Below are 27,435 nucleotides of genomic sequence, written 5' to 3'. Positions count from 1 at the left end.
TTCTAAATTCAATAATACATTATAGGGTGACAGTTGCGGAACTGTGGCACAAGAACGGAAACGTTTGTAAAACGTCGTGTTTCCGGAGGGAGCGGTTTCTTTGGTGCGCCTGGTAGAGCAAGAGTGCTGCGCATGCGTGAAGTGTACTCTAGCCGGGAAGATGGTGGCGACCAGGAGAGGCACGAGGGTAGAGCCGCAGGAGGAGATGGAGGGCGACGGAGGGGATCAGGTAGAGGACGGGAGATGTGTTTGGTCTCTCTGGCAAACTCACTTGTACTCTGTAGTGTCTGGATAATGATAATATGACTTGTAATGAAATGTGCAGCCAGCAATGGTTTTCTATGGGCCGGTGTAGGAGAGTGATGATTCTGGACCCAATCACAATCTCCACACAGGATCAGTCATCATGATACCGAGGTGGCTGTTCTGCTAATGGCACCTTCGCATCTTCTCCAAATAGATGTAAAGCCAACACTTCACTTTATTGTAGGGAAGGGTTAAAGCTGCTGTCAGTTTTGGACATCTGTGCCTGCTTGGGGAGATTTCACTTCCTGTCTTGTTTCTGCAACAGGAAGAGAGAAGATATCTTCCCCCTCATTCACATTGGAGTGAATTGACAAGTCGCAGCCTATTCCCAGTAATGGTACCGTTCCAGTTGGTGTGACGCCGACTTTGCAGCGCAGCACCGATTTCAAAAAGTAGTTCCTGCACAAATTTTTGTGGATTTCGGTTGCGACTTCAATTAGACAAATGTGCATGAAGCCACACTGATGTCTTTCAAGTCGCACCCAAAGTTGCTCTGAAATGTGGCTTTGAAATTGTGTGATTTCAAAGCTGTGTTAATTTGAACGAAGGCTTGATCCAATGTGCTGCAGCCCTTGCCATCCCTCTGAAAAGTGATCTGCGGTGGATTGCTTTTCAGGGGTCATACGTCAGTCGGTGTGAAGGCTATATGTTGCGTCCTCGCCTCTTGGCTGAGCCATTGCTGCATTGGACATGGTTTTAGGGCTGTTGCTGCCCGGCCTTGTATGCTTAAATGGGTTTCATTTGGCATTTGTACCACTTGCTCAATGCGACATGCTATTTAAACGTTTGCTGTAAAGCATCTAAACCGTTTCATATGTACAGCTAAGTGGTTGCATGCCTTTCTTTAGGGGCAGTAAAACTGATTTCACTGTCTGCTTCTACTGCCTCTGGCACTCTGTGTGTTTGATCCCTTTAGACCAGCCTTCTCAACCTTTTCAACATAGAGGAACCCTTGAAGTAGTTCTCTGGTCTCGGGGGAACCCTGCTAAAAATTAGAAATCTACAACTCATGATACAGTAACGTAATGGTCAGTGGGAAGAATGGTCATTTTGGAGAATTTCCTCCTTTCAGATAGCTAAAAAGATCAATGGTATCAGTGGGAACTTATCTGCGAGGCAGAAATTGACTGAATCCCTCTGTCTTCTTCCACTGTCTTTACTTTGAAACAGAATCCCTCCGCTGCCTTCCCCCTGGAACCGAATCCCTCTGTCCTCTACTGAAGGAACCCCTAGCAACCTCTGGAGTAACCCTAGGGTTCCATGGAACCCTGTTTTGAGAATTGCTGCCTCTAGACAGCTGTCATAGGAACAAATGGATAGTCCCTCTATTCCTGTCCTGGGGATAACGCAATATTTATTATTAGTTTCTTTAAAAAAAATGTAATAAAAGAAAACAGAAATTTATTATATATTGTGTATATCAATAACAATATTTTGGCACCTTTTACCTCTGGAAGAAAAAGATTTGATTTGACCTTCAAATGCTTTTTTTACAGTAAGATATGTGGTATAGACTCCTTCAAGAGATGGTTCTGGCCAGCTTAGTAGATAGTTTAACCACTTAAGTCCCGGACCATTTGGCTGCCCAAAGACCAGAGCACTTTTTGTGATTTGGCACTGCGTCGCTTTAACTGACAATTGCGTGGTCGTGCGACGTGGCTCCCAAACAAAAATTGATGTCCTTTTTCCCCCACAAATAAAGCTTTCTTTTGGTCGTATTTGATCACGTCTGTGGGTTTTTATTTTTTGCGCATAAACAAAAAAATGACAATTTTGAAAAAAAGCATTATTTTTTTACTTTTTGCTATAATAATTATCCCCAAAAAAATATATAAAAAAAACTTTTTCCCTTCAGTTTAGGCCATTAAGTAATTCGTCATATTTTTGGTTAAAAAAAAATGCAATAAGCGTTTGATTAGTTTGCGCAAATATTATAGAGCCTAGAAAATGGGGGATAGTTTTATGGCTATATATAGTTATTTTGGGACCATTCACATTTATACAACGATCCGTGCAATTAAAAATGCATTGATTACTGTTTAAATGTGACTGGCAGTGAAGGGGTTGACTACTAGGTGGCACTGTAGGGGTAAAGTGTGTCCTAGGGAGTCATTCTAGCTGTAGGGGGGAGGGGCTATGTGTGACACGTCACTGATCACGCTCCCTATTACAGAGGGCTGTGATCAGTGTCACTAGGCAGAACTGGGAAATGCTTGTTTACATTAGCATTTCCCTGTTCTTCCTTTCCATGAGATGATCGTGGGTATCCCGTGGACATTGAGTCTGTGGCGCACGCCCACAAACTGCTTCTTAAAGGGCAACGTACAGGTACATTAATCTGCCGGTACATGCCCTTCTGCCATGTATATTGGCGTGAGCCGGTCGGCAAGTGGTTAGGCATGGATACATTCCAAAATGCAAGGATTTTTTTTCCCACTGGAGCACATTGGATCGTTCGTTCTTTTTTTTTTTTTTTTTTTTTTATTATTTATTTTGCCTTCCCTCTGGATCAACTGTGGGTATAGGTTTGTGTGTGTGTGTGTGTGTGTGTGTTTTTTTCTTTTCTCTGTAGATTGAACTAGATGGGTCTGTGTCCCCCCCTTTTTTTTTTTTATATACTAACTATGTAACTATATAGGGCAGCAATATGCCCACCAAACATTTTAATAATACTGTATTTAGTTTTCATTTTGACTTTACGAATGAATATAGAAATCATTCGGTTACATTTTTTCCAGAAGTCTTTTCCTGTAAAGATAAATATTTTGTTTTTCAGACTGCAGTGGAACCTGTTACAATGTCTTCTCCAAAGCGGACACAAAGAACAGTTAGGAGTGATTCTTCGGCACAGGAAAGTGGTAGGAATAGTCAAGATCAGAGTGATGAATCTACAGTAATAGGCAGTCCCTCCAAGAATGATTCTAGAAGGGATCTGTCTCAGGTGATCACTCGCAGTAGGCATAGGAGTGGTCAATCGGATGCAGATGTCTCAGAGGCAGAATCTACTACGTCCAATTCTTCACAAGAGTTACACGAAGTAGACAAAGTCTTGGAAGCATAACAGACTCTGCTAGGAAACTGAGGGCCACCGATCTGCTATTATAACTGAGCCTATCTTGGAGTCTAAAGAAGATGAGGAGCTATCAGAAGCTGAATCAAATGGCTCCTCTGTTTCTACAAGGGCTAGCAGGAGGACACGAGCGAGTGCTTCACACTCAACTAGAGCAAGAAGTAGGAAGTCTGCTTTGCTTTCTGAACCAGTCTCTGATCATTCTGAGGCTGAATCAAACTGCTCTTCTGTTTCATTGTTGCAAAATACTGCCATCAGGTCTACAAGAACATCTGAAGTAACCCATCCACTCTCCATTAATAGTGAACCTCAGAAAGAAGAAATATCCGAAGCAGAGTCTTGCAGTTCTGACTTTGTTTCTCAAACACAGGCAGACGTTCTAGCAGGAGAATTCAGAGTAAACCACAGGCTGGTGGTGCTAAGAGTGTCAGTGAAAGTAGCAGTCAAGAACAAGAATCGCCGAAAAAACAAAGGTATAGTTTACGTGGAGTAAAAGTTATAGAGACTTTGTCTCTGTGCAAGAGAAAAACATCTTGTCCACTCCTCATAGGAGTTTGAGAAATCGCATTGTAAATGAATACGATGATATTATTATTCCTTTCAGACACTGACTCTCAGAATAAGGGGTTCTCAAGCAATGATGCACGTGTGGACCAAACAAAAGCTGAGGAATCTTTGAAAGATAGAAAGTCTAAACTTGTCTGTAGAAGAGGAGTTCAGTTTTGAATCAAAAATTACCTGAAACGTCTCAGTCAACAATAAATGATGAGGCAGATGAAGTGATAGACCTTACAGAAGAGATGAACGAGCCACAACTCCAAGAGCAAGGCAAAGCTGGGGATGATAGTGACAGTGAGGAAGCTGATATTACAAACAAAGATTTTTCAAATCTAAACACAGAGACCCAAAGTGGACCATCCAGTGTCACTAAGAGTGTGGCAATATCTTTGGTGCTTGATAGTGATGAAAGTGAAGAATCAGAACACAGTGAGGAAGAAGCTGATTTAGAAATGCAGAATGAAGAGATCCAGGAGGAACTGGAAAAGGACCATGAAGACGTTGTGAAAATGAAAAAGCATAAAAGACTTTAACTGAGCAAACACAAGATGCAGTAGAAGATGGACTTTTTATTATTGATACGGCCCCGGGGCTGGATTCAAGGAAAAAATATTATGTAGATGACAAAGAATCTGAGCAAGAGCAAAGTGAAAAAGAGTCTGAGGAAGAACTGCCTGAGCCTGATGAAGAGGAGGAAGATTTTATGGATGAAGAGGTGGATGATGGTGTTAATGAAGAAGAAGAGTTATTAAACCGACCTAAAAGAGGCTTGTAAGTGTTGTTTTTTTTTTTTTTTTTTTTAACTGTGCTTGCTACCCATTGTACAAATGCCATACATATTATTTTGTATTGTCATCTTTGAATTGTTATTAAAAAAAGTAACTCTTGAAGTGAGCCTGTCATGAAAGAGTACATGGCCTGCCATTCCTGATCTCCTTGTTGCCTTGATGTGTCTGGCATTGAGACCATCATCATGACAGATGGAGAACTAGCATTTTTAGAAAGAATGGTCAGCGCCAGCAGCCTTCGGGATTCCTCAACAATGAGGTTAACTTTTTGCTTGTAATGTAAGTTTTAGTGGCAGGTATTCTACAAACTTCCAGGTGTGTGGTATACAAATTGACCCTATTGTAAAAAAAAGTCACTTTAAAGTTAAGCTGGCCTTACATGGACTAGACTGCAGCGATGATCAATGTATTCTGATAGGGAAGTCTCCTCACTGTCAGAATATATTGACACAGTGGGGAGGATTGCTCCATCCACCTCAAATAAGTGGATGGGGAAATCTGCAAACATTATATATATATATATATATATATATATATATATATATATATATATATATATATATATATATATATATATATATATATATATATATATATATATATATATATAAATTTTTTTTCATTCAACCCCTTGGTTGAACAAAATAACTGACCCATCTATGGCCAGCTTTACTCTTGTTAAAGACCATTGCTCTCCTTGTTGACAGCAGAAGCATCAAGGCGTGTGTGTCTGTTGCCTTTAGACTAATTACCATGCCTTGCTGTGAAAAGAAAATTTCTTGTAAATGTTAGATATGTAATTTTCATTACCATTGACCATAGATGGCTTTTTTTTTTTTTTTTTTTTTTTTTTTTTTGTTCTTTTTCCAGTGATTTGTCAACAAGTATTGACACAGGACTGAATATTAAGGAGCTGGGTGGCCTATATATCAACTTTGATGCGGAAAAGCCAAATCCTGGTCCAAGCTTGCAAGAAAAAATGAAAAAAGAAAATAAAAAGAAAGATGAGGTAAGGTGATTGATATATAATATGCACATACAGAGCACTATTAAAAAAAAATTATGAATTTAAAATATATTTTCCATTTTTCAGTATCTGTCACCCTATAGTTAAAGTGGGGCTTCACCCAAAAAGGGAAACTCTACTTGTTTACACCCTCTACTGCCACATTTGGCACTTTTTGGTGGGAAGCGGGTACCTGGTTTTGACAGGTACCCGCCCCCATTTCCGGGTCAGATCGCTCCCGCAACCTATGAGGAACTTCGACCCCCCCCCCCCCCCTTTTTCCCCTTGCAGCCTTCTGGGACACACAGCTTTCAGAAGACTGCAGGACTATTCACAAAGCGCAGTGTGACTCATGCATGTGCAAAAGGAAGCTGACTGTGAAGCCGGAAGGCTTCTCTGCCGCTTTCTTTCCAGAGTTGTGGTTTAAAGGGAACTGTAACAGTTTTGGGTCTGTTAAAATTTTGTAATATACATTTTTTTCAAATCGCTTTTCAGGACAACCCTGGAGAGAGTGTAGCTCCACCTTCTTCTCAGGAAACACATGCCCACTTTAAAAACACCTCCTCTTCCCCCATGGCTTCAGTTATTGTGTTTCCTCCATGGGGGAAGCATGTGCCTGGAACCAGGGAAAGCTACACACTCTCCAGGGGAGAGTAGGCTTACCAGCAGTGTGGATTGTTTCTCCATGACTCCCAGCAGCTTCTCCAGGGGTGAGGGGTGTCCTGGGGCTCCTGGTCTCGCCATCTCAGGGGAGCGAGGACCCTCAGAGCGCTGGCATAGTGAGCCTGGAGGCCGCTGGATAGCGCAGGGAGGGCTTTGTTGCTGGCGGGGGTCACTGCAGGTCAGCGGCACGTCCCCCGTTTTCGGGTTCAGGTCCCGGCCGTCGATGCAAGGCGTTCTGAAAGGGTGTGGCGCCGTGGTTCAAGCGCCTGGAACGCAGGGACCAAGGGGCGGGTCAGGTGACTGGTGCTTCCGCCCGGCACTGATGACGCGGCGGCTGGGAAAACTCAAATGAATGGCGGAATTGAATGGAAAAGAGCTGTCCTACTTGGCGAAATGGACAAGGGCAAGACTGCGATGGCGGAGGCAGGCGCCCCCAGCACCAGGTGGGTGTCAGTTGCAGCGGCGCCTTCTTGCTACCCTAATGGGCTGTCCTTGTGTTGTTTTGTTTGTTCCCCCTTGTCGGGGGGCCTGTCGCTGCAGGGTCAGAGGTGATGTCTCTCGGACCCTGCAGCATGGTTCAAAGGTCTCACTGGTGGCCTGTTGGTGGTGGGTCTCTGCACTGGCTTGGTGGTAGTGTGGTTTCAGTTAATCACTTAGTGAGTTAAAACTGTATGTGATTTCAGGAAAAGTCACTAGGAAAGTCTAAACCAAGCCAGAGGAAATGTCCTCCTTGCAAGAACCCCCTTAGAGACTCATGGCAGAAGGCGATGTGCAGAGTTTGTATCAAGGAGTTGGTGGAAGAGGAAACATCCCAGCAGTATAAGGAGTTATTTTCCTCGGTTAAGGAGCTGACAAACTCATTGAGTTCGGTCAGGTCCATCTTGATACAAAACTCATCCGGGCAGGCCGAGCCTGAGAACCAGCCACCTAGTTCTTCTTCTAGACCAGTAGAGACCAAGGACTCTGGCGATGAAGGCGGTAGTACTCTTGTCTCCCTCAGGGACTCTGAAGAGGAAGAAGATAGCAGGACCTCTCAGTACAAGCTATCACTAGAGGGGGTAGATGATATAAGGGCAATCTACACGACTCTGGAAATTCAGGAGGAAAAAAGTACAGCTGTCGGTTCACAACAAGATGTACCAGGGGATGGACGAAACAAAACATAGTTTTTCCAGTCCACAGGGTCCTCCTAGGATTCAGTTAAAAAAGAATGGAAAGACCCAGAAAGAGCCTCCTATTTTTTTATTTTATTTTTTTTATTTTTTTCTCCAAAGCTCTCAAGAGAAGATTTCCTTTTGAGGACAAAGACTCGGAGGTATAGAACAAGAGTCCTTGAGTCGATGCAGCTTTTTCGCAAGTATCCAGACAAACTGACCTGGCTGTCGAGGATATGGGAATCCTAAAAGGCACGATTGACAAAAAAGCGGACTCCATCCTTAAAAAAGCCTGGGATGCAGCGTCAGTCTGAAGCCAGCCATGGCCGCTACAGTGGTGGCCAGGAACCTGGAATGCTGGGTGGAGAAATTAAAAAGCCATGTGGAAGCGGGTACGTCCCGCAAGGATCTCTTGGAGTCTTTTCCGCTAATCTTGAATGCAGTCAAGTATATGGCGGACGCATCAGCAGAGTCTGTTAAGTTAGCTGCCAGGTCCTCGGCTCTCATAAATTCGGCCAGGAGGGCAATCTGGCTGAAAACGTGGGCGGGGGATACATCCTCTAAGGTCAAGCTTTGTATCTTGCCCTTTTCAGGTGATTTTCTCTTCGGTCCTGACCTAGAGTCAGTGTTGGACAGGACGGCTGACAAGTAAAAGGCCTTCCCAGCTAATAAAAAGCAAACTGTTAAGAAAAATTTTCGTGCTCTTCAACAGTTCCATAAGAAAGTCCAGGACTGTAAGAGCCGGTGGGGTTCACAGAGAGGTAGGGGCGGAGTTCTTTTTAGATCTCCCCAGATCAGGCCCCAGTGGAGGGGGAGACTGTCAGCTTTTCACGAACAGTGGGATGCATTGTCTTCAAGTCTGTTTGTGAAAAGCGTTACCGCTCATGGGTACAGGCTGGAGTTTTCAGAACCACCCCCCGAGCAGGTTCTATGTCACGGCCTTACCGAGGGAACAGGAGAAGACCTCTGCAATCATGTTCCTATTGCAGGAACTGATACAGCAAAGGGTCTTGATCCAAGTTCCAGCAAGGCAGGGGTTTCTACTCCCATATTTTTTTGGTGAGGAAACCCCCAGGGAAGTACAATCACAAAGTTGTTGACCCTGGATTGTTTCATGGCATCCCTGGATTTAAGGGATGCCTACCTCCCATGTACCCATTCACCAGGCATCTCAGCAGTTTTTGCGCCTGGCAGTGGATCTAGGGAGTTCGGTATGGCACCTCCAATTCAGGACTCTGCCATTCGGACTCTCGTCCTCCGCCAGAGTCTTTACATAGATTATGGCAGAGGCTCTGGAGCCCCTGAAGCTAAAGGGGATTTCAGTCGTCCCTTATTTGGACGACCTTTTATTTTTTGGGGACTCCAGGGAGAAAGTCCTAGTCCCACCTCAAAAGTTTGGGGTGGATTCTGAACCTGGAGAAGTCAAATCTGGTTCCCTCACAGGAGATGGTTTCTGGGTCATTCTATAGATTCGGTTCTCCAGAAAGTGTTCTTGCCTCTAAAAAAAATAAAAAAAATAAAAAAAAAAAAAAAAAATAAAAAAAGATAGTTAGCAGTAAAGCAGGTACAGAGCAAGCAGACGGTGTCGGTCAGGCCGGCCATGGCAGTTCTGGGTCTGCTTACAGCAGAAATCCCGGCTGTTCAGTGGGCCAGGTTACTTTCCAGACCCCTTCAGAGGAACATTTTGTTGAACTGGTCCCATCAGGATCCTCTGGAGAAACAGATAACGATCTCTACAAAGACTAAAAGGGCTCTCTGGTGGTGGAGAGACCAAGCAAACCTCTCAAGGGGTCTGGTGTGGGCTTTTCCCATGGACAAACGGCTGACGACAGACGCAAGCGCCTGGGGGGCTCACCTGGATGGTCCAACATCTCAGGGGGTCTGGTCCAAGGGGGAAGCTCGAAGATCTTCCAACTGGAGGGAGCTGAAAGCAATCTTTCTGGGTTTGTTGGCCTTTCAGCAGGTGTTGAGGGGTCATCACGTCCAGGTGTTGTCAGACAACAAACCGCGGTAACCTATATAATGAAACGGTGGGGGGGGGGGGGGGGACCAGGAGCAGAGGCTTGATGGAGTTAGCCAATCTGTTGTTGGCCTGGGCAGAGCAGAATACGGCTTCACTGTCGGCAATGCATCTGAAAGGTTCTCAGAACTTGCTGGCAGATCTCCTAAGCAGGGGGAAATTGATAGAGGCAGAGTGGAGTCTGAATCAGGAGGTATTCCTGCTGATTTCTGAGGCTTGGGGGGAGGGGGGGGGTTCCCCAGATGGACCTTTTTTGCCAGCAAAATTCGAAAGTGAGCTGATTCTTTTCTCTTCACCGAGGGGACAAATCGGTAGGGCTGGATGCGTTCGCCCACCCTTGGCACTACCAGCTGTGCTATGCTTTTCCCCCCCTTCTCTCTAATTCCACTGGTTCTGAGGAAATTCAGAGAAGAAAAGATGGATCTAATTCTAGTCACTCCATTTTGGCCAAAAAGACCTTGGTTCGCGGTACTTCACAATCTAGCTGCGAAACCTCCCATGGAAGTTACCGGTCAGAAAAGACCTGTTATCCCAAGGGGCAGTAAACCATCCAGAGGTGGAGCTTCTGCAGCTAACGACCTGGTTTCTGAGTAGGACCTCTTGAAAGCAAAGGGATTGTCAGACAAGGTGATAAAAACTCTGCTATCCAGCAGGAAAGCGGTCACACAGGCGATTTACATGAAGGTCTGGAAGAAATGTAACTCCTGGTTGAGGTCCAGAGACCTCAAAGTCAAGAGCACGGTATCCGTTCTGGAGTTTCTCCATTAAGAAATGGAGAAGGGGCCAGCAGCTAGTACCTTGAAGATCCAGGTGGCGGCCTTATCAGTTTTCTTTGAGAAGACTTTGTCAAAAGAAACTTTAATTTCTAGATTTTTTTTTATTTTATTTTTATTTTATTTTTTTTGGGCTCTCGCTTGAAGTAGACCGGTAGCCCTTAAAGACTTTGCCAGTTGGGATTTGTCTACGGTTTTGCAGGGTCTCTCGGGAGCTCCGTTTGAACCCTTACGAGAAGCTTCATTACAGAAGGTGGTTCTTAAAACAATCTTTCTAGTGGCCATCACCTCGGCTAGGAGGATCAGCAAGCTGCAAGCCTTGGCGGTTATGGAACCTTTCCTAAAGGTATTTCCAGACAGAGTGGTTCTTCAAACAGACCCAGCATTTCTACCTAAAGTATCCTCAGCCTTTCATCGGACGCAGGAAATGGTGTTGCCTACCTTTTCTGCAACTCCAGCTAATACAGGGGAAGAGGCTTTTCACACATTGGACGTGAGAAGATGCTTGCTGCAATTTCTAAAATTGATCAAGAAGTTTAGAAGATCAAACGCCCTTTTCGTGGTCTTCTCGGGATCACGCAAGGGAGAGAAAGCTTCAAAAAGTATGCTGGGTAGGTGGCTTAAGCTGGCCATAGCAGAAGCCTATAAAGCGAAAGGAGAAATACCTCCCTCAGGTATTGCTGCTCACTCTACTAGATCCACAGCAGTTTTCTGGGCTGAAAGGGCCGGTGTGACGCCAGAACAGTTTTGCAAGGCTGCCACTTGGTCCAGGTTTTTCGACATTTCTCCAGCACTACCGACTAGATCTACTGTCTGCGGCAGATCAGGCCTTCGGCAGAAAGGTACTGCAGGCAGTAGTCCCACCCTAGGGTAAGTTTCTCGGTTATCCTCTCCGGGGTTGTCCTGAAAGGCGATTTGAGAAAAGCTTAGACTTACCGATGATGGTATTTCTAAGAGCCTTTCAGGACAACCGTTACTTCCCTCCCTAGGTTACTCTTTAGTAATTGCATTAAGTTTCTATCATGGTGGTGTGGTTCTTCTGTGCTTTGTTTTCCAGTGTCGGAAGGCCACAATAACTGAAGCCATAGGGGAAGAGGAGGTGTTTTTAAAGTGGGCATGTTTTTCCTGAGAAGGTGGAGCTACACTCTCTCCAGAGTTGTCCTGAAAGGCTCTTAGCAATACCGTCAACGGTAAGTCTAACTACGTTTTTATTCTTCTAGATATTTAATTTTTTTTAACAAATATTTAATAAGCAGTGTTCTTGTGACATCGACCTCGAAGAGCATTATGAGTTTGGTAAAGTGGGAGAACATAGCACAAGCTATTTCCAAGCACTAACTTTTGGTTTAACAGCTATCGGAAGGAGGGAGATGAGACGCTGCGCTTTTATTTTTTTTTATTTTTTATTTTTCCCCTCAAATGAAGGGGTCAGAGCGACCCAGGAAAACATGAAAAGTAGTTGAAAGTGCCACAAATCCATTGTATATTGCCATTAACTGAAACAAATAACCTGCATTTCTTTCATCTATGTAATTGGTTCAGGAAGGCTGCTGTATTTCACAGTTGCATACAGTTCTATAAACCTGTTTAATGTAGCAATTTATCTATTTTTAGATGCACCGAGGATCCCTATGTGCTATTTTACTTTAAACCTAATTTTTCTCAATTTCAGCTCCTAAAGAAAAGTGTAATAACTCCTGACTTTGAGAAGAGAGAATCTGTCCCACCTTATAGAGAGTCTTTGAAAAAGCTGAAAAAACAGAGAAAAGTAAGGGTTATATACAGCTAAGGTTTATTTAGTTAACCTATCTATAATTTTTACAGTATCCTAATTGAGACAACAGTACTATGGTCTTAAATTGATGCACGTTTGCTTTATAGGCGGAACGTGATAAAACAACTGGGAAGGGCTGGTTTGACATGAAGGCTCCAGAAATGACAGAAGAATTGAAGAATGATCTAAAGGCTTTGAAAATGAGATCAGCCATGGACCCCAAACGTTTCTACAAAAAGGATGACCGAGAAGGCTTCCCCAAATATTTCCAGGTATTGATGCAAGACTTAATACACAGGACAGTCTCATTCGGCATTTAAAAGAGGGAAAAAAATGTAGATGGTGCTTGGTGATATGAGCCAGGTTGTGACGGCATGTGGGTTTGTATGTTATTTAGGCTGTGTAGAGTAATCATTTTTGGTTTCTGTTCTAGGTTGCAACTGTGGTGGACAATCCCTTAGACTATTACCATTCTCGAATTCCTAAAAGCCAGCGAAAGAGAACAATTGTGGAGGAACTTCTTGTGGATTCTGAGTTCAGAAGGTAATACTCCATAAATTGTTGTTGGTAAATTTATTATTTATTTATGTTACTTGTATAGCACCATCAATTTACGCAGCGCTTTACATATACATTGTACATTCACATCAGTCCCTACCCTCAAGGCGTTTACAATCCTAAGGTCCCTAACTCACATTCATACATATTAGGGACAATTTAGACAGGATCCAATTAACCTACCAGCATGTCTTTGGAGTGTGGGAGGAAACCGGAGTACCCGGAGTAAACCTATGCAGGCACTCCAGGCAGGTAGTGGTTGGGATTCAAACCAGTGACCCTTTTTACTGCTAGGCGAAGGTGCTACCCACTACACCACTGTGCCGCCCAAATGTAGATGAGCATCAGAGTTAATGACAGAAATCACTCGTTGTGTTCATTCAGTAATAAGACCACTCACAAATGCAAGATACGGTTTTATTTAGTCACAACTAATGTTTTAGAATTGCACGGGGGGCCCTGTTTGGCCCTAAGTATACTGAGTTGTTTTTGTTGTGTCTAAATAAAAATGTCTTGCTGAGCAATATCTTGTGTGCAATTGACACAGCTTGTTGGACACAATGACCACAAACATTGCTCCAGTGCTTGCCCCATTTCTTAAGACTCCTCCCTGTGGCTTAGTTTACACCTGTGGCTTCATTCTGCAAGAAACCATTTCTGGTTTTGCATAGGCAATAAGTGGTGTTGAGGCCCAGGACTTCCTTCTTGGCCAAGGTAGTTGGACAAGACTAAAGTGCTTGTAAATGTAAAATGTTTTTCCACCTACATTAAGGTGAAAAAAACAAGTTTACATGCAGCCCCCCCAAAAAAAATTTCAACTCAGCCTGATCTGGGTCTAGCGCTGTGCCTGTCTGCAGCAGCTCCTCCTGGCTCTCACAGGCTTGAATGAGAGCAGCGGGAGACATTGGCTCCTGCTGCTGTCAGTCAAAACCTGTGAGCAGAGAATGTAGGATAGGGTCAGGCTGGGCTGTGTTTCTAAATAGAGGCAAACAGCCCAGCTTGGAAGTCAACCTGCATGAGTGACCACCAGATGAGAGTGCCTATGGGGGGGGCACTCAGAGGGGAGGAGGAGCTGGGAGCGCCAGTGGGGAATATGAGAGGAGGATCGGGGCTGTTTTGTTCATAACCATTGCATAAACCGAGCAAGTCTGTTATTTTAATAAAAAATAGAAAAGTTTTAATCACTTCAGCCCCAGGAGAATTTACCCCCTTCCTGAACGGGCCCTTTTTTGCGATACGGCACTGTGTTGCTTTAACTGACAATTGTGCGATGTTGTACCAAAACAAAATTGATATCCTTTTTTTATCCTCTTATATTCACCGACCGACACAGCTCCTCTCTTAGCCATTGGGTTGTTATGCCCACCACTAGGAGAATACTAGGCATTACTTATTATGTAACACTTAGAACTTTCCAGTTCCGCCCAGGGGGCAGTCCCTTGGCTAACAACCCTCCAGCCTGCCATGCTGTCATTGTTGTGTTTTTTGCCTAGTGAAGAAGGATCTAGGAACCCTGACGGGCCCATCTGTTCAAGTGTTTTTTATTTTTTCTGCAGAAGCTTGTGTTTTTTTTTTTTTTTGCGCAAGATGAGAGAACCTGTGATCTGCTGTCAACAGCCGGCTGGGTGGCAGGCTGGATACCCTTATCCTTGTAGTCTTCCTAGTCCGGCCACCGAGCGTGTGCAGGTCGCAGCTCTGCGCTAGGCCGGCCACAATGAAATCTCGGCTCCAGAGGTGGTCGGCGAGCTTTTATGCTCCGGGGCACACATGACCAGGCTACTGATGTCTGTGTCACAGTGTGCCGGGCCAGCGGCCACCCTGTACTGATCAGTGAATGGGTCTGTAATGGAATGTCTCGCCTGCGGACTGCGCAGTGCCCCTGGACACCCTGATGGTGGTGCGTGGGCAAAAAGGTGCAAAAAAGTGACCCCCCCCGTCTTCTGGGGAGAGCTCTGATGCAGGCTCTGGCCCGACTGAGGCTGGTGACCCCTGTTCTGTCTTTTCAGACTACGCTGACCAGGACTGTTGGGACAGTGGGGATGAGTCCCCGTCCGGGTCCGTGCACGACAAAGCGCTTGTTGCAGCACTTATCACAGCTGTGCGTGATACCCTGGAGATTCAGGAGCCAGCAGATCCCTCTGCTGATGTAGCGGCCCCTTTTGGGTCTCGTAAGCCAGCGCGTTCACCTAAGGTGTTCCTGTATCTCACTTATTTTTACAAGGAATGGGGTCATCCACAACGGACCGCTTCGGTCCCCAAATCCATGGCGGTGCATTACCCCTTTGAGGAGAGCCTTCTCAAGAAGTGGTCGGCTCCTCCGGTCGTGGACCCCCCAGTATCCAGGTTAAATAAAGTAACTACGATTCCAGTTGAGGGGACTACTGCGTTCAAGGATCCCACAGACAGGAAGGCCGAGGCAGTGGCTCGTTCCTTGTTTATGGTGGTGGGGCTCGTCGTGCGACCAGTACTGGCATCTGCACTTGTGTCTGTAACTGTTGCACCGCAAATTGGGAGAGCAGCAGGCTTCTCCTGTCTGCATGAAACTAGCAGACCAACTAGGCCTCAAGTATGTTTTTGTGACGCGGCCCTGGATACTCTTCCTCTGTTAACCAGGGCTTCAGCGTCAGCAGTGGTGCTGAGGCTCTTGATTTGGTTAAAATGCTGGTTTGCTGACCAGGCACCTAAGAAAACCCTGACAGATCTTCCCTTCCTCGGCGACCGGCTTTTCGGAGCCTCGTTGGATGACCTTATTAACCACTTTCAGACCGGACCATTTTGCTGGTAAATGACCAGAGGTCTTTTTACAATTTGGCACTGTGCTGCGTTAACTGGTAATTGCGCAGTCATGGAATGTTGTACCCAAACAAAATTTGCGTCCTTTTCTTCCCACAAATGGAGCTTTCTTTTGATGGTATTTGATTGCCTTTGCGATTTTTTATTTTTTTATTTTTTGCGATATAAACGTAAAAAGACCGCAAATTTTGAAAAAAAAATATTTTCTACTTTGTTATTAGAAAAATCCAATACACTCAATTTTAGTCATACATTTAGGCCAAAATGTATTCAGCCACATGTCTTTGGTAAAAAAAAAGTCAATAATTGTATATTTATTGGTTTGCGCAAAAGTTGTCACATCTACAAACTAAGGTACGTTTTCTGGAATTTACGCAGCTTTTAGTTTACGACTGCCTATCTCATTTCTTGAGGTGCTAAAATGGCAGGGCAGTACAAAACCCCCCCCAAATGACCCCATTTTGGAAAGTAGACCCCCTAAGGAAATTGATAAGTGGCATGTTGAGCCCATTGAATATTTTATTTTTTTGCCTCAAGCGATTGAATAATGACAAAAATGTTTTTTTTTTTTTTTTTTTTTTTTTTTACACAAAGTTGTCACTAAATGATATATTGCTCACGCATGCCATGGGCATATGTGAAATGACACCCCAAAATAAATTCTGCTGCTTCTCCTGAGTACGGGGATACCACATATGTGGGATTTTTTGGGAGCCTAGCCGCGTACGGGGCCCCGAAAACCAAGCACCGCCTTCAGGCTTTCTAAGGGCGTTACAGTTTTGAAGGCCATAAAATGCCAAGATGGCACAAACCCCCCCCCCCCCCCCCCCCCAAATGACCCCATTTTGGAAAGTAGACACCCCTAAATTTAGGGGTACACTAGTGAGACTAGGTAATAAATGGCAGGTGCCCTAAAACTATAAAAAAAAATAACTAACCAACCAGCGTCGCCTGTAACAGTTATATGGTGATCACTGGTGAAAGGGTTAACTAGGGGGCGATCAGGGGGCTTTATGCGGTAGTATATGGGGGTCCCTGGCGCTATAAAAAGCTGCGGCGAACCTAAATACCTACCTGCCTAACTAGCATCACCTGTGACACTAATACAGCGATCATAAAAACAATCGCTTATTAGGCTGGGTTCACACTGGAGTTATGCGGGAACGCCACGAATCCGCGGCAGGTTCCCGCATCGCATGCCTCCCGGCGGCAGTTCACACTGCCCTATGCGAACTGCTGGGAGTGTCAGTGAAATGTTAATGACACCCCCAGATCAGTTCGCATATCGCAGTGCGATCTGCAAACTCGGATCGCATGGTGTGAACACCCATGCGATCCGATTCTGCTGCGGACCAAAAAAAGGGTCCTGTGCGAGTTTGCGGCGGGTGCGACACGAATTCAGCCATACTATCTGTATGGCTGAACTCGAATCGCACAGAGATCGGATGTGATTTGCACTGCAGTGCGGTGCGAATCACATTCGTTCTCATAAACTGCCCTAACAGTTATTACAGTCACAAATGACACCAATGCAAAAAAAAAAATGACATTGGTGTCACTGTGACTGGGGGGCAGGGGTAATTGGGGGGGGGGGGGGGGGGGTGATCGGGGGGGTGTGAGTGTGCCTGACATGTTCTACTGTGTAGTGTCGTGTTGGTGCAACTCACCGATCCTCTCTCCTCTGTGTCGGAACGAAAAATACCGACACGGAGGAGAGATTACATCACTTCCTCTCCTGTGTTTACATTACAGGAGAGGAAGTGATGTCACGAAGACTTTCTATTCGTCGGGAGCGATCGCGAGGGGGTGGCCATGAATGAATGGCCGTCCCCTCGTCCGGGATCGCTCCCGAACGAATACCGACCGCCGCGGGCACCGGGCGGGGGCCCGATCTGGCCCCCGACCCGCGGGAAGGCAGGGACGTACATGTACGCCCATATGCCTGCCCGTGCCATTCTGTCGACGTACATCGTCGTGCGGCGGTCGGGAAGTGGTTAAAAATGCCACCAGTGGTAAGAGTATCCTACTCCCACAGGCCAGGAAGGCTAAGGAGCCACGCCATAGGCAAGGGCCCTCATTTTCCACTCAAACGGCTTTTTCGTCTGCCCGGAGCTTCGGGCCAAACATCCCCAGCCCAACAGGACGACCACGGAAGGACAGAAATGTCCCTGGAACCACAAGCCTGCGAACGAAAGGGCTACCGCATGAAGGTTAGCCCCCCCCCCCCACCCATATCTCGGGTGTGGGGTCGCCTTTGGGAGTTTGTGGCCTGGTGGTCCTCTCAACTATCCGACCAATGGGTCTGCGATCTGATTTCCTCAGGCTACAAGATAGTTTCTCTATTGGCCGCCAAACAGATTCTTCCCCCTCCAGCATTCCCGTATCCCCGGCTTGCCGGGAGGCCCCCTTGGGGGCAGTAAGGGATCTCCTAAAGGCATCTTCCACCTCAGAATTAGAGGAGTATGTGGCGATCACCATGCAGACCCTGCAAGAATTTGGGTGGCTGTTGAACCTAAAGAAGTCGGTGATTGTACCGACCCTGCAGCTGGAGTACCTAGGCTTGCTGCTGGACACCGGGGAAGCGGGAGTTAATTTTTTTTTTTTTTTTTTTTTTTTCTCTCCACGCACTGTTGTTTTTGTGGGTAACTTTTCACTAGTTTTATGCTGGTTTTCCCACCCATCGTTTGGCACTGCTTGGGGACATCCCAATGGCTAAGAGAGGAGCTGTGTCGGTCGGGGAATATCAGAGAAAATCAAATTTTTTTTTTTTTTTTTTTTGTCATGCTTCCACTGACCCAAAAAAACCTGGATTTTTGCACTCTGTAAAAAAATCATTTTCTTGGGAGTCCATTGAGGGACACAGGAAGCCTTTACCTCTCAGGGTGTCCTAAAGCAGTCCAGCTGGGAAACAGCAAAAAATGCTAACAGGACCAAGAAAACAGAAAACTAGCAACTGCCTACAGCTCAAAGAGCTGCCTAGAGGAGCTTTTTCTGTTTATAGAGCAAAAAATAAAAACCGCAGAGGTGATCAAATACCACCAAAAGAAAGCTCTAGTTGTGGGAAAAATATTATTTATTTTTTGTACTCACCGTAAAGTCCTTTTCTCTGCAATTCACCGACCGACACAGCTCCTCTCTTAGCAATTGGGTTGTTATGCCCACCGCTAGGAGAATACTAGGCAGTACTTTTTATGTAACACTCAAACTTTCCAGTTCCGCCCAGGCGGTCCCTCGGGGAACAACCCTGCAGCCTGACATGCAGTCTTTCAGTACGTCAACAAGCAGTATAACGTAAAGAGAAAGGAGGGGCGGGTGCTGTCGGTCGGTGAATTACAAAGAAAAGGATTTTACGGCGAGTACAAAAATAAAATTTTTCTCTTATATTCACCGACTGCCACAGCTCCTCTCTGTAACAAAATGGGACGTCCCCAAGCAGTGCCAAACGAGGGGTGGGGAAAAAACTGCATAAAAACTTCATCCACCATGGCAAGTGGGAACTAGTGAAACTAAACCCACAAAAAACAACCGTGTGGGGGAAAAACACCACCACATAAACTGGTATCCTCGACAGGAGTGATCGCCAAGACCGCAACCAGTTGCGGAAGTAATGCAACAATGCATTAACATAACAGTACTGCGTATTTTATCGAAAAACCAAGAAAAAATATCGATTGCATATGGAATAGCAACTACACGGCCACCTGCAAAACTTTGTGGCCAAAACAGGCATCAGCCGATGCACTGACGGCTATCTTGTAGAACTTGGTAAACGTATGGACAGATGACCAAGTCGCTGCCTTACACACCTGAGCGACCGACGCTTGGTTTTGGAAGGGCCAAGACGCTCCGATTTGCCCTTGTACAGTGGGCCGTGACTGTAAAGGGGGGCACCTGCCCCTTCAAGGTGTAGGCTTGTACTACAATCTGTCTGATCCACCTGGAAATGGTGGCCGACGAGACCGCCATACCCTTCTTTGCACCAGCCACTGAAACAAACAGTGAATCTGACTTCCGAAATGGAGCCGTGGCAGACAAATACACTTTCAGAGCCCTAACCATGTGGAGGGCCACCTCTGTGGGTTGCTTCCGTTTAGGACACAACGAAGGTAATACAATGTCCTCATTGATATGAAAAGCCGAGACCACCTTCGGTAGAAAAGATGGTTGTGGACGCAACACCACCTTATCCCTGTGGATGACCAGATAAGGCGACTTGCAAGACAAGGCTGCCAATTCCGAAACCCTCCTGGCTGATGTGATGGCCACTAGAAAGACCACTTTCTGGGAAAGAGTCAACGGGAATCTCCCTGATGTTTTCAAACAGCGTTTTTTGAAGTGCCGAAAACACCAGATTCAAATCCCATGGGGGCAATGGTGGGCTCACGGGAGGAACATGTCGTACCCACTAAGGAGTGCGATGCCAGGGGTTGTAGAAAAAAAGACAGCCAAGGCTGAGATTTGCCCCTTGATGGTGCTCAATGCCGATCTCTGGTCTGCTCCTTGCTGGAGAAACAGCAGGATTCTTGCTATGGAAAAGGAACGCGGATGCCACCCTTTCTCCTCACAGATGGAGATGTAGGCCTTCCAGGTACGATGGTATATCTTCCGAGAAAAATTCTGTGCCCTCAACATAGTTGGCATCACAGAGTCCGACAGACCCCGGTTCCTCAGTACCTGGCTCTCAATAGCCATGCCGTTAAAGCCAGCAATGGTAAAGCAGGATGAAAGATTGGACCTTGAGATAGGAGGTCCTCTCGCAACGGCAGCCGCCAGGGAGCATCCGCCACCAGACGCACCAGGGCCGCTGAGGCCAATCTGGGGGCAACCAGGATTACTGGAATCCCCTCGGCTTCCACTGTGCGAAGCAGACGTAGCAACAGTTTCAGTGGAGGAAAGTTGTAGATCAGCTGGTACTGATCCCACGGAGCCACCAGCGCGTCTGCCCACGGATCTTTTGTTCTGGACACAAATCTTGGCACCTTCCGATTGGCACAGCAGCCTGAATATCTCCGGATACAATGCCCATTCTCCTGGGTCCCGCATCTGGCGGCTCATAGTCCGCCTGCCAATTTTCCACCCCCGGGATGTAAATGGCTGACAGGGCTGGTACGTGTCGCTCTGCCCACCGAAGTATGTGAGCAACCTCCCAAGCAGCAGCTGAGCTTCTTGTTCCTCCTTGTTGATTTATGTATGCCACAGCCATGGCGTTGTCCGACTGTATCCTGATTGGACTCCCTTGAAGACACATCGACCATATGTGGAGGCACTCTCAATTCGAGCAGGTTGATCGGCAACTCGGATTCTTTTGCCGACCAGAGGCCCTGAGCCGACTGAATCCCTATCACTCCACCCCAGCCGGATAGACTGGCGTCTGTAGTGATCACCGTCCATTTTAGAGGAAGGAACGATTTTCCGGACTGAATCGGGGACCTCAACCACCAGATCGGAGAGTCCCTGACTGGTTGGCTCACTTGGATCTATCGATCCAGGGACTACTGAGATTTGTCCCATTTCAAAAATCTCCTTCTGCACTACTCTGGTGTGGAACTGGGCGAAGGGTACTGCCTCGAAGGAGGCTACCATGAGTCCCAGTACTCTCATGCAAAACAGGAGTGACGAGCACTTGCTGTGCATCAGCAATTTTAACGCGGACCTGAGAGTCTGCAATTTGTCTGAAGGGAGAAAAACTCTTGTTTCCCTGGAGTCCAACTGTAAAGCTAGGTACTCCAGATGCTGGGTTGGCACAATTAACGACTTCTTTAGGTTCAACAGCCACCCAAATTCTTGTAGGGTCTGCATGGTGATCGCCACATCCTCCTCTAATTCTGAGGCGGAAGATGCTCTCAGGAGGAGATCGTCCAGGTAGCCCACGATCGCGATCCCATGTTGTCTCGGCAACGCTAATACTGGAGCCAGTACCTTGGTAAAGATTCTGGGGGCTGATGCCAAACCAGAGGTAAGAGCCACAAATTAGTAATGGGCTTCCCAGACTGAAAAACGCAGAAACTTTTGATGCCGAAGGAATATGGGTATGTGCAGGTACGCATCCTGGATGTCCAAGGATTCCAGGGAGTCACCTTGATGGAGTGCAGTAACTACTGAGCGAACTGATTCCATTCTGAACCTCTGCACTTTTACAAAGTGATTGAGTGCTTTTAAGTCCACGATCGGACGTACCCCTTCCTTCTTGGGAACCACCAACAGATTTGAGTAGAATCCCTGGAAGCGTTCCGATTCCGGAACTGGTATAATCACCCCTCGATTCAGCAAGTCCCTTCCCGCCCCCAACAGGGCCTCCCGGCAAACCGGGGACACGGGTATGCTGGAGGGGAAGAATCTGTTTGGCGGCCAAGAGAGAAACTCTATCTTGTAAATCAGATTGCAGACCCATTGCCCAGATAGCCGGGAGTACCCCCCTGAGACATGGGTGGGGGCAAACCTTAATGCGGTAGCACTTTTGTTCGTAGGCTTGTGGTTACAGGGACGTTTTTGACCATCCCATGGACGTCCTGTCGGGCTGGGGATGTTTTGTCAAAGCACTGGGCGGACGAAAAAGCCGATTGTAAGTGGAAAAAGAGGGCCCTTGCCTGCGGCGTGGCTCTTTAGCCTTCCTGGCCTGTGGGAGTAGAGTACTCTTACCACCAGTGGCATTTTTAATAATGTCATTTTAACGAGGCTCCAAAGAGCTGGTCGCCAAGGAAGGGAAGATCCGTTAGGGCTTTCTTGGATGGAGCTGTGTCGGTCGGTGAATATAAGAGAAATCGGTTTACTGCAGCAGATCAGGCAGCAGTTGCAATTGGTTGCCTGCTTCCTCATTCGTTGCTAGAGGTTACTGCACATCCATTACTGCTCCCTGGTAGACGTACTACAGAATATAACCAGAGACTGCAAATCTAGTACAGGAGCTGACCAGTGACTGCGGATCTAATGTAGAAGATGACCAGAGTACAGAAGGTGATCAACTAAGTAACAGTTTTAAAATTTTACCTATCAGCAGTGTATAGCTATACTGTTCATAAACAGGTCAGGGCTAGGATGACAGCCAACAAGCAGTCTATGGGGAGAAGGACCTACCTAGCCAGTCAGGCTCACCATGTGCTCTCATTGATTGTTGCGGGGCCTTCAGGTGTCCAACGGCAGGGCTTGCCAAGGTCTGGGGGCCGAACTTGCAGAGTTCCAGAGGCGGGGCTCTCAGAACTCTTACTGCAATCTCAGCTCCGAGCATACAGGCTGCATGGGGTGGGGTCAGATTGGCAGTGGTGTTCCTGGCCTCGCCCCCGCCCTGCTGGCTGGGAACACAGTGATTTATATCTGCACTTGGCGGTGTTATCATGGAACCCCAATTTGCGGGCAGCGTGGGCTCAAGCGATAGCAGTAAAGACAGCCCTGGCAATAATGTCATGGCCACAGCACAGACTTCTGAATAGATGACACAGTCCATTCAGAGTCAAGTGCGCATGCGCCGGTGACACCACTGGCTGCTGATAAAGTAAATATCTCCTTATTGTACCTATAGGTAAAAATCAACATTGTAACTTTACTACCACTTTAAGGAAATGAAAGCCTTTAACTTGCAGATGAACACTGCCACCTTCAGGCTGCATTGTTTGCAGTTCTATAGATTTACTGTTGTAATTATCAGATTATAGTATTGCAGTTTTAATTAAAACACAGAAGGGGAAAAAAGTAAAAAAACATTCTAAGACTAAAATTAAAAACATGGTTTTATTTAAACAGGGTACGAAACAAAGTCTTTATATGTATTTAAAATTATATATTTTTATTAAAAAAAAAGATTTAGGTGTGCAAACTAGTCAGTTATTGTTGTATTGTTGTTAACATGCTGATTCTGCTAATTATGGCCTGGGCATCTAGCCATCGATGACCTCCTTTTGCATGAAAAAAATTAAACTGAAGTGTGGAAAATAGATATAAGCCAGTAGCCAGGCAAAACTAAAGCACCAGGTTTTTGTCATAATTGCTCTGTAACTTTTACACTGTACTGCTACTGTTTAGCCTTTTAAACAAGAACTTTTGTCCATTCTAGATATAATAAAAAGAAGTACCAGGAGATCATAGCAGAAAAGGCTGCCCGTGCCGAAGGCAAGAAGAACCGTAAAAAGAAGAAATTCCGGACATAATATCAAATATTGTTCCATTTTTGTATGTTGTCTTAAATACCAGTAAAAGAGCTATGAGTCACCAAATTGCAGAGAGAGAGAGATACCCCCAAACCTAAGTTTCATTAGGTTTTGTGCATAAGTTCCTGTGAAAGACCTATTTTTATAAGGTTGCTGAGGCAATCCACAGCAACCATATGGGTAAAATATTGGACTAAATTATGTGCAATAAAAGCCCTGTGATGGGGTTGTAACTAAAACGGGCTTGATGATTTTAATTGCTTCTTTTGGATCTATGCATAAATGTACTCTAACACACAGCATGAATCATTAGAAGTATGTTTTTCAGAGACTGCCGATAGTATGAAAGCAAATTGTCATCAGAAACACTTTCAGTAAAAAAACTAAATAAATCTCAAAAGTTGGCTTACAAATAAATACAGATATTATGGTATTGTGGTCCAACTCGCATACTGGAAATTTTTTTTTTTTTTTTTTTTTTTTTGGAGACCTGTATCGACGTCTTTCTTTTGTGTTGGCCTCTATATATAAAGTGCAAGTTCACCTTAAATAACTTTTTCCAAAAAGCATTCTAAGCAATTTTGTATCTTCTGAATAGAACATTGCCATAATCGTAGGAACAAAGAACGTGGAGGAGAGATGGGTTCGCCTGTAAGAGCATATTAAATAAGGGCATTAGCCAATGCATCCCATTGGGTAATAAATTTAAAAGAGTGAACAAAAGTCCTGGATGGCTTGGCTCCAATGTAAAAATGCATATAAAAGCAAAGGAAAAGGCCTTCAAAAAATACAAGGTTGAGGGATCATCCTCATCAGCATTTAGACGTTATAAAGAATGCAACAAGAAATGTAAGGGTGCAGTAAGGATGGCTAAGAGAACATGAAAGACACATAGCAGAGGAGAGCAAAAAAAAAATCCCAAGAAATTCTTTAAGTATGTGAATAGTAAAAAAGGGAGGACAGACCATATTGGCCCCATAAAGAATGAGGAAGGACATCTGGTTATAAAGGATGGGGAGATGGTAAGGGTATTGAATTTATTCTTCTCAGTCTTCCCGAGGGAATCGGGGGGGGGGGGGGGCCCTTCAGTAACCAAAACTGCATTGTTTTATCCTCACATCACAGGAAGCACCTCCATGGTTAGCGGAGGACAGAATTAAAATTCGACTTGGGAAACTTAACATTCATAAATCACTGGGACCAGATGGCTTTCACCCGAGGGTACTTGGGGAGCTCTGTCAAGTAATTGCCAGAAAATTGTTCCTCATTTTTACTGACTGGAATGGTACCAGCTCATTGGAGAATAGTCAATGTAGCACCAATATTTAAAAAGGGCCCAAAATGCATCCCTGGGAATTAGACCAGTTAACCTAACATCAATAGTATGTAAACTCTTGGAGGGCATAAGGGACTATATACAAGATTTTAGTAATAAGAACGGTCTAATTAGCAGTAATCGGCATGGATTCATGAAGAATCGTTCTTGTCAAACCAATCTACTAACCTTCTATGAGGAGGTGAGTTGCCAGCTAGATAAAGGAAGGCCTGTAGTGTAGTGGTGTATCTAGATTTTGCAAAAGCATCAGACACAGTTCTCCATAAAAATTTTACTGTACAAAATAAGGTCTCTTGGCATGGACCATAGGGTGAGTACATGGATTTAAAACTGGCTAAAAGGGCGAGTTCAGAGGGTGATTAATGGGGAGTACTCTGAATGGTCAGGGGTGGGTAGTGGAGTCCCCCGGTGTTCTGTGCTGGGACCAATCCTATTTAGTTTGTTCCTAAACAACCAGGAGGATGGGGTAAACGGTTCAATCTCTGTATTTGTGGACAATACTAAGCTAAGCAGGGCAATAACTTCTCTGCAGGATGTGGAAACCTTGCAAAAAGATCTGAACAAATTAATGGGGTGGGCAATTACATGGCAAATGAGGTTCAATGTAGAAAAATGTAAAATAATGCATTTGGGTGGCAAAAATAGGAATGCAATCTATACACTGGGGGAGAACCTCTGGGGCAATCTAGGATGGAAAAGGACCTGGGGGTCCTAGTAGATCGGCTCAGCAATGTCATGCAATGCCAAGCTGCTGCTAACAAATCAAACAGAATATTGGCATGCATTAAAAAAAGGGATCAACTACAGAGATAAAACGATAATTCTCCCGCTCTACAAGACTCTGGTCCGGCCGCACCTGGAATATGTTGTCCAGTTCTGGGTACCAGTCCTCGGGAGGGATTTACTGGAAATGGAGCGAGTACAAAGAAGGGCAAGAAAGCTGATAAAGTATCTGGAGGATATTAGTTATGAGGAAAGGTTGCAAGCACTGAACTTATTCTCTCTGGAGAAGAGACACTTGAGAGGGGATATGGTTTCAATATACAAATACCATACTGGTGACCCCACAATAGGGATAAAAACGGTTTCACAGAAGGGAGTTTAACAAGACTTGTGGCCACTCATTAAAATTTGAAGAAAAGAGGTTTAACCTTAAACTAAGTAGAGGGTTCTTTACTGTAGGAGCGTTTTCTTTAAAAACAGATATGGCAGTAATCCATAAAGATCTGGGCCACATGCTTACAAGAGTAGAGGAAGTAGAAATAAAAATGGACTCCCGCACAAGCATAATAAAAGAGCTAAAAGTAGAAGTAAAAAAAAATAAAAAAACAGGAACAGGCGTATAGATTACAAGACCAAGAAAATTGAGATAGAAGGATTAATTTAAGAATACCACCCAGATGGTACGAATTTTAAATGTCTTGATGAAATTCAAACAAGGCACTCTATTATTAGCTGGTGACTTTAATTTCTCCATGGACCATAAATTAGACAGTATGTCTGCTGCACTGGACAAATATAGACAACTAAGAATGATCAAGAAAAAAAAAAAATACATGAACATCAATTAGTTGACATCTTGAGAATTCAACACCCAAGCACAAAAGATTATGCATATCATTCGGCTGTGCACAATAAGTACTCCAGGCTGGACTATATTTTGGTTGAGCATAGAGCCTTGGAGGCAGTAATCTAAACAACACTAGGAATAACAACAATGTCGGACCATGCTCCTGTAATAATGAAGATGAAATGACGTGGGGAAGCCCTGGCTAAAGGCCCATGGAGATTAAACAACGGTCTAATAGAAGATATGAAAAGAAAAATGCTCATAATAGAGATCAATATTTCTTGAGGATTGAGATTCCAGAATTAATAAAAGCAACTATATGGGAAGCACACAAAACTGTCATAAGGGGAAAATAGATTTTCATTGGGGCAAGAAAAAAGGAGAGAGAAAATATGGGTAACATTGTAAAAGAAATATATTATCTGAAACAAAGGCATAAAAAGCAAGTGGAAGTGTAAACCCATATTTATAAAAAGAGATCAATTAAAAAACCTGATGGAACAGGAAACGAGGAAGGAGTTTAATGGAGTGACACAGGAGATGATATGCAAATGGGGTAAAAATTGTAAGAAAAAAGAAGACCTTAAATTATATTGAAAAGATAAAAAATGAGAGAGGAGAAATGGTAAATTAAGACAACAGATATTGCAATGGCCTTCCAATCGTATTACAGTGCACTCTACGCAATAAGAAATGAAGAGACACAAGAAGAAAAGAAAAAAAAAAAGGAATGCACAAGATTAATTAACGAAGGCCAAACTACCAAAAAAACAAGTGAAATAATTGAGAGAGTTGTAAAAACGATTCACGCAAGACGAAATTAAAATGGTATTGAAAGGGGGCGTGACCAAGCAGAGATGTCTGTGTGGAGTGCGATGTGAGAGACTGCATGTGGCTTCTTCCTGCTCCATTCCCACTACCCCTC

At 44.9% G+C, this 27,435-nt stretch overlaps 1 protein-coding gene across 1 annotated transcript; it reads left to right on the top strand.

The window, feature by feature from the left end:
• The first annotated feature begins 6 nt into the window (after positions 1 to 6).
• DNTTIP2 (deoxynucleotidyltransferase terminal interacting protein 2) lies at positions 7 to 23,843 on the top strand. The gene is given in 14 exon segments (XM_077454164.1): positions 7 to 229; positions 3,083 to 3,323; positions 3,326 to 3,388; positions 3,391 to 3,744; positions 3,747 to 3,884; positions 3,887 to 3,972; positions 3,974 to 4,081; positions 4,084 to 4,456; positions 4,459 to 4,705; positions 5,593 to 5,731; positions 12,011 to 12,106; positions 12,220 to 12,384; positions 12,546 to 12,655; positions 23,511 to 23,843. Coding segments are annotated over 14 exon segments (2,283 nt in total). The 5' UTR covers positions 7 to 160; the 3' UTR covers positions 23,605 to 23,843.
• Positions 23,844 to 27,435: the final 3,592 nt, after the last annotated feature.

The sequence above is a fragment of the Lithobates pipiens genome, unplaced genomic scaffold (genome assembly GCF_037356315.1).
Source record: "Lithobates pipiens isolate NorthernLeopardFrog02 unplaced genomic scaffold, aLitPip1_a1.2 Scaffold_25, whole genome shotgun sequence".
NCBI classification, from domain to species: Eukaryota; Metazoa; Chordata; class Amphibia; order Anura; family Ranidae; genus Lithobates; species Lithobates pipiens.
Note: the sequence above shows the minus strand (reverse complement) of the source record. Positions and strands in the feature narration are given on the sequence as shown.